At 40.6% G+C, this 13953-nt stretch overlaps 1 protein-coding gene across 1 annotated transcript in view; it reads right to left on the bottom strand.

Moving 5' to 3' along the window:
* si:ch211-225h24.2 overlaps positions 1-13953 on the bottom strand; it is a 22897-nt gene extending 8944 nt beyond the window's left edge. Inside the window, exons 1-2 of the mRNA XM_021600791.2 lie at positions 13581-13953; positions 4907-4960 (exon numbers count right to left, since the gene is read on the bottom strand). Of these exons, the coding sequence (XP_021456466.1) occupies positions 4907-4960; positions 13581-13667 (141 nt within the window). The 5' untranslated portion in view covers positions 13668-13953. The remainder of the gene's footprint in view (positions 1-4906; positions 4961-13580) is intronic.

Below are 13953 nucleotides of genomic sequence, written 5' to 3'. Positions count from 1 at the left end.
CAGGAGTAGCGTCGGGAAAAGTCTCTGAATGTCCTTGAGTGGCCCAGCCAGAGACCGGACTTCAACCCGATCTAACATCTCTGGAGAGACCTGAAAATAGCTGTGTAGCAATGCTTCCCATCAAACCTGACAAAGAGGGTCTGCTTGAGAGGGTCTGCAGAGAAGAATGGGAGAAACTCCCCAAATACAGGTGTGCCAAGTTTGTAATGTCATACCCAAGAAGACTCAAGGCTATAATCGTTGCCAAATGTGCTTCAACAAAGTAGAGGGTCTGAATACTCATGTAAATGTGATATTTAAGCCATCTGATTCGATGAAAGATGGAGTTGAATTTGTCTTTCTGCCCATAATTTCATTTAAAGTACTCAAGTACTTTGAAGAATCTAAAATCTAAAAAATATTTTGATTTGTTTAAACACTTTTTTGGTTACTACATGATTCCATATGTGTTATTTCAAAGTTTTGATGTCTTCACTGCTTTTTTACAATGCAGAAAATAGTATTTGAATGAGTAAACTTTTGACTTTTGACTGGTACTATAAATCAAGTATTTATGTTTTTTAAAACTTTTTAATACATTTTCGCTTTGTCATTATGGGGTATTGTGTGTAGATTGATGAGGGGGAAAATGTATTCAATCTATTTTAGAATAAGACTGTAAAGTAACAAAATGTGGAAAAATTATTTCTGAATGCACTGTATGTGTACAGCACAGTATTGTAACTGATAAATGCACACACACACACACACACACACACACACACACACACACCAGATGTTCATGTTTTTAAATGTATGTAAATTGTAAAGTATTTTGTCTGTAATGTCTTTTTCATTATGTGTCGGACCCAAGTAAGACTAGCTGTCGCCATTGACTTTGGCTAATGGGGATCCTAATCAATGTAAATTTAATCCCATACCATCTCTCTCTCTCCCTCTCCCCCCTAGGCCGTTCTCTTATTTATTGGTGTAGTCTCTCCCTGTGTTGTCTGGTGTAAACAGTGGATCAGGTTTACTACACTCCAAATCCATGCAGCAACACTGAGACCAGCAGTGACGGCAAAGCTTTGACCCTGACCCAGGTATGCAGCTGTGTGTGTGTGTGTGTGTGTGCGCGTGTACCGTAGTATACAGTAAGCTACTCAGCGATCTCCTTAACCTTCACCTCCAGGACACCAAAGCCTGCATAGCAGCCACAGCCCAGTGTAATCTTCATGCAGCCCAGCAAGCAGGCTATTCACCTCACTAAGCTCTCTGTGTGTGAGATGGCAACTTTTCCCTCCATGCCACACAGAACAATGGACGTCTTATTGGAAAGAATTTCTTTCATCCATACCTTGGTATTACTGCAGTCTGCATGATCAAATGGGTATACATCAAGTTCTACAATTTAATATGTTTTTTTTATCATACAAAGTAATGAAGGCATTATACTGAAGCGTATAACTCTGTCTAAGCATAAAACTGACCCATGCTTTTGGCAATTCTAATCATGGCGTTCTATCCGGACAATTCTTGCTATTTTCAGCTTTGCTTTGTTTCACACCGATTACTCCCCACCAAATCCTGACTCCTCGAAAGAATGTTCGGCTTCCTTCCCCCTAGTACCAACCCAGCCGTCCCCCATCCTCACTTACAAGCAGGTTATGAAATACCACCACGTCTTGTCCACTGAACAGTTACAGTAACAGTTAGCACAGCTCCTGGGGTATCTACGCACAAACACCACATGTTTAGGAAGTATGGTGGTTTAGCAAATTGTACACATTCCAGCAGCATCTCATCAAAACAGGTTATGAAATACCCCATGAGATCACACACACACACACACACACACACACACACACACACACACACACACACACACACACACACACACACACACACACACACACACACACACACACACACACACACACACACACAGTAGGGGAGAGCAACAAACTTTTGTTGACAGAAACCACAACGGACACCTGTTTATCGTACCACAACAAACAGATAACAAAGGCTAAGACACAAAAACACACCAAACACACACACACAGACCTAATAACATCACCACAAACAGATATGAAGGTGACCTGGGCTGAGAAACAGAGCAGAGACACTAAGGGCTGGGCTGAGGGATGATGAGGGTTGAAGGTGGAGGTGGACGGATATCCACTGTGTCATAATATCTGGCCACAGTGGATGGGGGTTGAGGGGGTTTGATACAAAGGTATGATGTGTACATACACTCCCCTACGTATTTATTTGGACAGTGAAGCTACAACTATGTGACCGTTTAGTCAGGGTAATTAGGCTTCTCCAAGCTCTGATGCTGCTGATGGTCATTAGTATCCTACTAAACTTGCTAACTGCCTGGTACTCAGCACTCTATTTTCCCTCTAATCACTCTGACATCAATGCAAATGTAATCAAAAAATCTAATCAAACACTTAATGAGAGCCCATGAGCTCATGTTGCACAACATTTCTATAGGCTATGCAATTGCGTGAGAAAACAGTGATGGCCTCTATTAAAAAGAGGAGGATCCCATCAGCTTTCTATAGGCTTACAATATTTATTTCTCAACTTTCCTAATATTAAGCACATTGATTCTCTTTAAAACAGGATTTCAGCCTACCTGGCTGGCATAAGAATTAACCACGGGATTTATGTGCATAAATAACATGTATTTTGTCCCCGCTCCTGTTTCGAGACAGTGGCATGATCATGGTTAATTCTATATCAAAACAAATTTCACACATACAGTATATTATTTAGTATATGTAAAGACAAGATTAAATCAAGAACAGTCTAATGGGTGACAATATTAGCCTATCACTTGTGAATGATATATTATCATTTATGAATGATGCCCAGCTTGTGTGCAGTAAGAAACAGTGCATGCCTTTTTTTGCAACTTTTTCAAATCATAGTCACATACCTCATGTAGCCGAGCCCATAAGGTGTGTATATCAACTAAAGTGGCCAAATAACTTTGCAAAATTAAGCACATTAATCCACTTTACAACAAGTGAAGAGTCTATGTGGCATCCATATGCAGTGTGTGAGTTTCAAGTTTGGGGAAGATCATTTTCACCATAAAAATGCACCTTCATAATAAAAGAATTACATGCATAATCACATTTGCAGTCACTTTGAGAATGATATTTTCCCGCTAATTGATTGCATTTTGGAACATTCAGACTTATAGCCTATACAACCACTAGCATCAAAAAATAATTTTTAAGCAATGAGGCTGACGCAACAGATCAGAACGTTTAGCTTAACATGTTGATAAACTGTTAGGCTATTTCTTCACATTACAAGCGCAGCAATACTCACACACCATGTATTGCTGAGCTTGTAATGTGAAGAAATAGCCTAACAGTTTATCAACATGTTAAGCTAAACGTTCTGATCTGTTGCGTCAGCCTCAATGCTTAAAAAACATTTTTTGATGCTAGTGGTTGTATTAATTTGGGATCTATCGCATCCCACAACTGTCCCAGACTATGTTTGGAATATTTATTTATCGCACAGAATAGAATAGGTTAACTTTTGTACTATGGGGGATAGTACATTGACATTGGCTTTAAAAAGAGCTTATCCAATTGTGAATGAGAGACTGATGAAGTGTGTGCAGCCTGTGCAAAGAACAAAGCAGAGCTCATTGCCTTTCATGCAACTTTTTTCAAATTAGAGTCGCATAATGCAGCCTTAGCATGTATTAAAAATCTAAACAAATAGCCCAACGTTGCATCACAAATTAGTTGCATAAATTACTCTAAATGAAGCATATAGGAGGACCTGTTTCTTTGTTAACCTCTCAACACAGAATAGTCGCATGTGCGCACTCCCTCAAATCGTTTGGAGAAAATATACTTTCTATTTTATTCAGCTATGTGCAATTGTATTCTTCATGCTATAAAATAACATAAAATAATGTCTCGGAATTCTAACCAAATCTTGTCTGCTAAATGAACTAGTGTGGCCCACTACCATATAGCATAGCCAGATCAGGGCCTAACATGACAACTCAGAGTATGCTATTCTGTTCTAGTATGTTTCTGAACACTTCTACATTCATGTGGATTCTACCATGATTACGGATAATCATGAATGAATCGTGATTAGGTTAGCATGTCTTGAAGGTAGGGTATTTATGTCACTAACTTTCTCACTCATCATTATTCACGATTCATTCATGATTATCCGAAATCATGGTAGAATCCACATGAATGTAGAAGTGTTCAGAAACATACTGTATGATATTCTTATTTACAATAAAAGCGACTCCAAAATGACACAATGCATTAGTGACCATTCATTTCAAGTGGGCACAACATAACCCAAAACACAACCAAAACAAACTGCAAATGTGTCCAACAAGTTTGTAGAGTCACAAGCTTGATGTCGTCTTTGGATGCTAGGAATATGGGACCAAATACTACACTTTTGACTAAATGTATTACACTATAAGTGCATTTGTCCTTCAAATGGGGGGATCATACCTTCAAATGGGGGGACTAGATACATTTCATTCTAAAACGGTAAAACATATATGAAAATACCCTCAATTAAAAGCTGACATTCTGTACTGTTGCCTCATATAATTTGATCTCAAATCCAAAATGATGAAATATAGTTTTAGATTCACTGTCCAAAATATATATGTAGGGGGGTGTACACGTGAAGGTAGAGTGAGTAAGAATAAGGTTTGAGCAAGAACGGTTTGGAGTGAAGGGTGGAGTGTGGTTGTGGGAATGATGTGAAGATAAGGGGGAGGGATATAGGAAAGTAGGAATGAAAAGGGATTGAGGTTGACACATAGAGGGTCTAGGGCTAGATACTGGAGGTGTGTGGGTTTGAGATGGAATAACTAAACAGTTGTGGTGTTTGGAGGGATTGAGCTGTTTACCTTGGATACAGGGCTCACTGCCTCTTCCTCGTCCTCCCCCTCTGGGTCCTTATCCTGAAAAGCAACAAACAGCAGGGTCAGTAACCAGAGGCAACACACACACACACACACACACACACACTGTTGTAGACATGTTCATAGACACACACCGGAGCTGAGTCTAGAGCAGTGTGTGCAGGGCTTCCTGTAAGGCAGAGGTATTTATGGAACAGTAACATCAACACTGCCTCAGGGGGGAGAGGAAGGCCTCAGATCTCTCCCTTTACTCAGAGAACAGAGAGACCACCTAGGGGAAGTGACACAGGAGAGGATAAAGACGACAAATAGGGGTCTTCTGTTCTGCTCTATAACATGTATCAGTCTGGACTTAAAAATAGATATGGTGATTGATAATAGGCATTTACGTTGATTGAGTGTGAATGTTGCATTATAAAGTTGCATTGTAAATCTTGTTGATAATATATTTTTGGGTTTTACATGGCTGCCCCTGAGGACAGCTGACTGTGTGTAAGGTAAATGATTGGGTTTGGCAGTGGGGTGGGATTGGGGCGGTGGTTTGACGTGTCAGGGCAGAGCCTTCTGGGACACAGCCACCTCAACAGATCAAAGAGAACACAGTCACAACAGGCCCAGTCTAATTACTACTATTTATGGATGCAGAAAGCATTAACGACACACAGACAGAGAAGAGAGGGAGAGGAGGGGAGAGAAAGGAGAGGTAGATGGACAGAGAGAGGGGGAGGGGAGAGGAGGGAGACAGAGGAAGAAAGAGAGAGTGAGATGTAGAAAGATGACAGGGAGACAGAGAGGGGGGAGGACAGAAGAAAGAGAGTGAGATGTAGAAATATGACAGGGAGACAGAGAGGGGGAGAGAGGGGGGGGCAGAAGAAAGAGAGTGAGATGTAGAAAGATGACAGGGAGACCGAGAGGGGGAGAGAGGGGGGGACAGAAGAAAGAGAGTGAGATGTAGAAAGATGACAGGGAGACAGAGAGGGGGAGAGAGGGGGGGGGGGGGCAGAAGAAAGAGAGTGAGATGTAGAAAGATGACAGGGAGACAGAGAGGGGGAGAGACGGGGGGGACAGAAGAAAGAGAGTGAGATGTAGAAAGATGACAGGGAGACAGAGAGGGGGAGAGAGGGGGGGGGCAGAAGAAAGAGAGTGAGATGTAGAAAGATGACAGAGAGGGAGAGAGAGAGAGAAAGAGGGAGAGAAAGAGGGAGAGAGAGGGGGAGAGATCGAGTGAGAGAGGAGAGTGGGGGGAGAGTTCGGGTGAGAGAGAGAGGAAAAGAGCAGAAGAGGGAGAAATAGAAGGAGAATGCTGTGATTAAGTAAAAATGTCCCAACAACAGGAGAGAGGCAGAGAGAGGTTGGTTGCCATCCTCAGGGCTTTAATCTCTATCTATCTGCATCTCCCTCGCTCTGTCTCTATCTCTTTAGGTGTTTGAAGCTTCCATTTTTGGCACTGAGTTGTTTGATGAAAGCCAGATATCCAGGCGAAGACACATACAACTGATTTTAGCACTGCAAGTTCAGAAAGTCACCTGTAATGATTTAGAGGTATCATTCAAGATAAATGCTCTTATAATCCTTCACTTCACTAAAATAATCAACATCATATTGCAATAGGGAACACATTACTGCAATATGACGAAGATTTTTTTCTGTTTGTATCAAGGCATGATTATTACATTTGTATAATTGGGGCCTACGGGGCAGAGGCAGTGTTTGATCCTCAACAGCAGGATTAGCTCTCCTCTCCTTTATTTTCCTCCACCGTTCATGATTAAATGTGTAGAGGTGAAGTCCTCTGAAGTCAGTATTTAGATTCAAAATCTGGTAATCCTGCTTCACAGGGAGCAGTATTACAGTGGTATTATGGTAGTATTAAAGCAATATGATAGTTTATACACTCAGTGCCCTGCAAACACTCCCCCCCCCCCCCCCCCCCCCCCCACTCCACAGAGACAGTCAGGACTAGGAGGATCTTGTTGCGAGGAGAGTGGAGGGAAAGCAAGCTGTAGCATGGCCCCGGAGCCCTAGAGCGCAGTGGAGAAAGAAGATATTAACTTCCAATCTATTCTCTCTCCTCCTTACCCCCTAAACACTCTCTCCCTGTCTACAAATAGTTGTCTCTCCTTCTTTAATGCCTCTCTCACTTTTTCTCTAAGTCCTTTCTCTCTACCTCTGTTCTCTCTACCTTCTTTCTGTCTCTTACTGAGTGCATCTCTCACTCTCTCCCTCCCTCTCTCCTTCCATCTGCCCTTCCCTCCCTTCCTCTCTCTGGGTGAGGCAGATCTGCCACCTGGCCCTCTCCCAATAGAACCTGTTTTGCCCAGGGACCTAAACTGAAGGAAGGAAAAAACCTCTTCTCAGAGAAAATAAAGAACAGAACATTCAGAGACTCTCCTGTCAGACCTTGTTCTGGTATCCATTTTTCCCTGATACGAGGGGAGAAAGCTTCTGTAAGAACATTTTATGATTAGACCTCTGACCCTGGATGCACTTTAATGCCATGCATGGCTTCATGAGGAGACCTCTCTGATTACTTTCCCAGGCCCCAGGGATAGGTTATAACTAAACCTGGACTGGGATCAGTTTTACTCATAACGTTCACCATCTGGAATGATAACATAAAACTAACCCTGAATCAGTTCTTATGGGTAACCTCCACATATAGACTTTCCCAGGGCAGCATCAGGGACCACCCAATAAGGCAGGGGCCATGATTTTCCTTTGGTGATTTACAATATTTAACAGACTCATGTGAGAGTGTTGGCCAACCGTTTCTCTCCACACGATCAATCCCACATTAGAGAACACTGAGATTGATGTTAGAACAAGTAGTGTAAATATGTCCCTGATGGTTAGAAAGCTTGGACACTGTTTTGGGAAAGCAGAAATGCCCTCTAAAGATAAGCCTTCAGATAGTGTACCTCAGTGGAGGCTCCTCGAAGGAAGAATGGGACCATCCTCCTCAGTGAATTTCATAAAAATTTAGATTTTAAAACATTAAAAAAGTTATCCTTTTTAGATAAAACTATACTAAATATAATCACGTCACCAAATAACTGATGAAAACACTATTTGCAAAGAAGGTCTACAGTAGTCTCAGCAGCACTCTGTAGAGTAACACCATGGTGTAGCCAGAGGACAGCTAGCTTCCGTCCTCCTCTTGGTACATTAACTTCAATACAAAACATAGGAGGCTCTTGGTTCTCACCCCCTTCCATAGACTCACACGGTAATTATGACCATTTCCGGAGGACTTTCTCCAGCCTATCAGAGCTCTTTCAGCATGAACTGACATGTTGTCCATCCAAAGGATCAGAGAATTAATCTAGTACTGGAAGCATAAACTACAGCTAGCTAGCACTGCAGTGTATACAATGGGGTGAGTAGTTGACTCAAAGAGAGAGAAAGACAAGAGTTGAACAGTTTTGAACAAATTAATTTATTCTAAAATGAAGAAGAATCAAGAGAGAAATAAAGAGAGCGAGATTTCATAATTGTTTTCACTTACTTAGCCTACTGAAACACCCTGCTCAAACATAGGGATGCTATGTTAGTTAGCTGGCTATGACTTTCCAACACAACACTGGAACTCTTCCAAGTCAAGCTGAGCTTTAAGTATTACTAATTTATTGCCACCGAGGTCCGTGGGTGTAACTGCTTACTGACTGTACACAAACATTGCTGCATGATTGTAGCGGGCTTACTAATGCTTTAGTTATATTATCTATGCTGACTATGACGTTACTTTAATGGTGACAATGATCTAGGCTGTGTGTAGCGGTTTGGCTTGGAAAGTATTTTTTCGCCTGGTTACATACAACTGATATGTTGTGCATTGAATTCCACAAGCAAAGTGAAGAGAAGGAATACAACGTAACTGCCATGAAAGTTAACTCTATTTAAGCGTGATCATGGGGTGTATTCATTCCGGGGGATTCTGTTGAAAAACGTTTCTTAAACGGAAGCAAACGGAACAGTGCAGTATTGGCCTCATCCTCACCGTAATAGGCCCCAAGTGTGTGTATGTGTGTGTGTGAGAAAGGGGATGTTCTCTCCTATCTGGGGCTCTCTCGCTGTCCCCAGCAGCCTGACAGAGGCCAGCTGCTTGGGCAAATATGGGGGGTAGAAGAAGGACCTCTTAGGCCCCACAAATGCTGCTGGTACTCAGCTGGTAAATAGGCTAGAAGGGAGCAGAGTGTGTCTGCATGTGTGTGTCTGCGTGTGTGTGTGTGTGTCTGCGTGCGTGTGTGTGCGCGTGCGTGTGTGTGAGGCAGTTTTGTTAAGGGGATCTTAACTGAGCAGCTGATGTGCTATTTTATTTTTGTGTGTGAGGATCAGCTTATCTGTTCTTATCCGTTGTTTTCCATAACAGAGGGCTGACTCCATAGCTTCAAATTTGACCCCTAGAACACTTTCCATGCCGGTGTACAGATGTAGGATCTTATTTTGATACCCCTGTTGCAGGAGAACTTTCCTACAAAGCAGGAAATATAAAAACGTGTAGTGTATTTGAGGTTTAAAAAGGCTTCTGAAGTTTGTAATTTCCCCTTCGACATTTCAGACATGATTTTCCATTACATAAAATGTAGCAACCCCTACAGAAATGTCCATTAATTAATTAATTAATTAATGTCCTCAAATTAAGATCGACACCTGTACGATGACATTGAAGCTAGTGTAGGCTACAATTAAACCCCATGTAATTAATGTCAAGGAACTATATCAATAGTTTAAAAGGATTATGAAAAGGACTGAGATCAATTTCTTTGTGCTGGAAGGACAGATATTGCATGATGTCACTTGAACACATTTTCATGTTCAATCAACAGGCTGCACTGTAGGGGGGTTGCCATGCATTTGACAGTATCTTACTGGCAGCACGGCGGCGAGTAAAATTCTGTATTTCATATTACAGTATACATACTGTTACCAGTCAAAAAGGTGGATACACCTACTCATTCAAGGGTTTTTCATTTTTTTTTTTTACTATTTTCTACATTGTAGACTAATGGTGAAGACATCAAAACTATGAAATAACACATGCAATCATGTAATAACCATAAAAGGGCTCGATTTGATACCCCTGTCAGTAACGGGTATGGCTGAAATAGATGAATCCACTAACTTTTGGAAATGTAGTATATTGGAAACAATTTAAAAGTAGGCTACAGCCCACACTTCAATGCAAAGGACGAATTGTTGCTCAATATTTAGTTTATCAATAGATTATTGGGTTTCTGTGTCCTGCCTTGGTATTGGCTCAGATTAAATAGGCAATGATATCGCACTCCTATCGCACAGAAATACTGTCGCCTACACATACTGTCACATATTTGACATAAGCTACCAGTCTATTTACTTTATTGGCAGAATGTTTACACTGTATCTGGCAAAGGACTGTGACAGAAAGAGAAAACAACGGCAAATAGTTGTGGACCTGTTAATTCAACAATGTTTTGCATTGACTTTTACCCCAACCTAAATATGGTGGACTTCCTGCGAATACTGAAACATTGTTTAGGCTACTAACAACAAATCAAAATTACAGTAGGCTATATACTAGCATACATACAGTACCAGTCAAAAGTTTTGACACACCTACTCATTCAAGGGTTTGCCGTTAATGAGACTAGTGAAAATCAAGTGCTTTACTTTTGGAATCTAAATAATTAGACATAAGAATCTATTTCCTATTTATTTTTTATAACCATTGCAGAATATATTCCTCACCTTTTCTGTTCGTGATGTGTTCATATTCCTGAAGTAGCCATACAACAAATTACCATGCGCATCTCTCTTTTAATTGGGCCTATGTAATAGATAGGCTGTGTACTTCAATTTTTGTTGTATGTGATCCAATAGGCAGCGTGGGTTATAGCCTACATTTAACAGGTGAACATCAAGACAGTTGATCTTTTACTTTGAAGCACAATACCCGTCAAAAGTTTGGACACACTTACTCATTCAATGGGTTTTCTTTATTTTTTACTATTTTCTACATTGTAGAATAATAGTGATGACATCAAAACTATGAAATAACACATAAGGAATCATGTAGTAACTAAAAAAGAGTTAAAGAAATCCAAATATAATTTATATTTTGCACTCTTGGCATTTTCTCAACCAGCTTCACCTGGAATGTTTTTCCAACAGTCTTGAAGGAGTTCCCACATATGCTGAGCACTTGTTGGCTGCTTTTCCTTCACTCTGCGGTCCAAGTCAACCAAGATCATCTCAATTGGGTTTAGGTTGGGTGATTGTGGAGGCCAAGACATCTGATGCAGGACTGCATCACTATCCTCCAAACATTTGACTGGTACTGTAAATACTGTATCAAAGCAAGTACAGTGTAATGACACACAGTACAATATCGTAAAATGTACTGTATTATACTTAATCAGAACGAATTGATGAATTAATGGAGGAATGAATGAATGAGTTGTTTGCATTTCACAGTATTTTAATGTAATTACAGGGGGTTGGTCCAATTGGTAGTTACAGTCTTGTCCCATCGCTGCAACTCCTCTACAGGAGAGAGAGAGCGAGAGAGACGAAGGTCGAGAGCCATGCGCCCTCCGAAACAGGACCCAGCCACGCCGCACTGCTTCTTGCACTATTATAGGCCTTAACAAAGGCTAAACTGGCAGCGACTACAGGACCAAACAGACCACAATGACAAAATGTAAAAATGTTCAACCATTTAAGACTTGCTGCCACTCCAATCTATCCCCTATACATTTTACATTTCATGGGGCACTATAACCACATAGGAGCTAAATTGGTACATCATTCTCTCATAAGGGTGCAACAAATATAGACTCTAACAAGGCACGCCTCAAAAAATGTTAATAAGCTAGAAACAACAATACCACGCACCCAGTAGTGGTCAAAAAAATTTTGGTGCTCCAAAGATACGGTACTGTATTCTGTGGGGTGGAATTACAGCACCATTCAAAATACAGTCATTTCCACACAATGCACCATAATTTACAGTATGCTTCAATAAAACATTTTGTACAATTGGACAGCTTCAGTGATGACCTTAAGGGTTGCATATATTACTAAAGTGTATTGAAATCCACACTCCCCTTTCGTATTTATTTGGACAGTGAAGCTCAAACTTTTTATTTGGCTCTTTACTCCAGCATTTTGGATTTGCGATAAAATGTTTTTTATGAGGCAACATATTTTCATATATTCATATATACTTTTGGGGGGGTATGCTATTTATGCTTCTATAACTTTCTCACATCATTATTCACAATTAATTAATTATAATACATAATCATTATCTGTAACCACGTTTAAGAATCGTTTTGCAACAGAATCGGCGGAATCACTAGCACACACAATTCACTTTCATCGCAGCCATCATCACTTTGCTCGTTGTATAATTCCTTCTCCTTCTCTCACCATTTCACTTTGCTTGCATTCCTCTCTGTTTGAGTCAGGTTGTTGAGTAGGCTGAATTATCTGCATTCACTACCTAAGTAAGTGAAAGGTAAACTAAGAAGGAAAAAAATACAACAAAATATAGCTAGCTCTCCCTCCCTGCTGCTTCTCCTTAATTTGTGAAGAAATGTATTTCTTGGTAGCCGTTTTGTTGCATCGAGACATTATTCTACCTTTCTACAATGATCATGAAATGATTTGAAATTATGAAATGATTTGCCCGAGACAGAAATTAATTTGTTCAAAACTGTTCAACTATTGTCTTTCTCTCTCTTTGAGTCAACTACTCAACCAGACGTATGCACTGCAATGCTAGCTAGCTGTAGCGTATGCTTTCAGTGACAGTTCATGCTGCAAAAACTCTGATAGGTTGGAGGACGTCCTCCAGAAGTCCTCATAATTACTATGTAAGTGTATTGAAGGGATGAGAACCATCAACCTCCTAGGTGTTGTATTGAAGACACTGTACCAGAGGAGAACAGAAAATAGCTATCCTCATTTTTATTTTTCTAGAATTCACTGAGTAGGATGATCCTTCCCTTCCTCCTCTGAGGAGCCTCTACTGACCCACATTAACATAGGACATTTCAGAAACATATTATATTCTTATTTACAATAAAAGTGACTCCGAAATGACACAATAGGCCAACATTATTTGCCATTCATTTATATTGGGCACAAAATAATACTGAACACAACCAAAACAAACTATCTAGAGTCAATCACAAGCTTGATGTAGTCATTGCGTGCTGGGAATATGGGACCAAATACTACACTTTCGACTAAATGTAATACTCTTTCGACACTTTCAAATGGGGGGGACTACTACATACATAAAGTGCATTTATTTATAAACGGTAAAACAGATATGTACGAGAATATACCCTCTAAAGGTGACATTCTTTACTATCGCCTCATATAAAACGTGTGATCTCAAATCCAAACTTCTAGAGTATAGATCCAAATTAAAAGTTTTAGTATAACATATGATATAACCTAGTTACTATTCCGATAACAAATCAAATATTTAGGGCTGTGCTCTATGTGTGTTTCAGGGACAAATGATTTGGACCAGGCCTCAGATCTAACTGTTGATCATAAGTACACGAAACGAAAACACCGGCTAAAACAGCTACGTGAACCCCTGCATCCTATGTGCGCTATAATCCCTCTACTTTATGTGTGCCAGCTGCTTGGCTCCTCTCCTTACCTTGTAAGTGTGTTGATGATGCCAGGATATTTCGTCCTCCTCCGACACATAGTCCACCAACACTTTGCTTTTGCTTTTCTTGAACATCTTTCCAAATTTCTCTTTAATCAATCTGGACGCGCGCACATCAAAACGCAGCGAAGAGTTCGTTCTGTCAAACTTTTTTTCCCGTTTCTCGAGAGATCGCAAGTAAGAGCCACCGCTGTGGTTACTACAACAGATCTTGGAGCCTTTCCATGAAAACAGCTTTTTAGGCAAGCGACTTTATGCAGCGCCAAACTCCAGTTCAAAGACGTTTTGGTGTAGGCCTATTTGATGTAGCCTATGTCTGTTTGCGGAATCTCGACCACCACCTGGATCTCCTCCCACGTCG

Source organism: Oncorhynchus mykiss, chromosome 4 (assembly GCF_013265735.2).
Source record: "Oncorhynchus mykiss isolate Arlee chromosome 4, USDA_OmykA_1.1, whole genome shotgun sequence".
NCBI classification, from domain to species: Eukaryota; Metazoa; Chordata; class Actinopteri; order Salmoniformes; family Salmonidae; genus Oncorhynchus; species Oncorhynchus mykiss.
The sequence above is the reverse complement of the archived record's forward strand: the minus strand, read 5'-3'. Positions and strand labels throughout refer to the sequence as shown.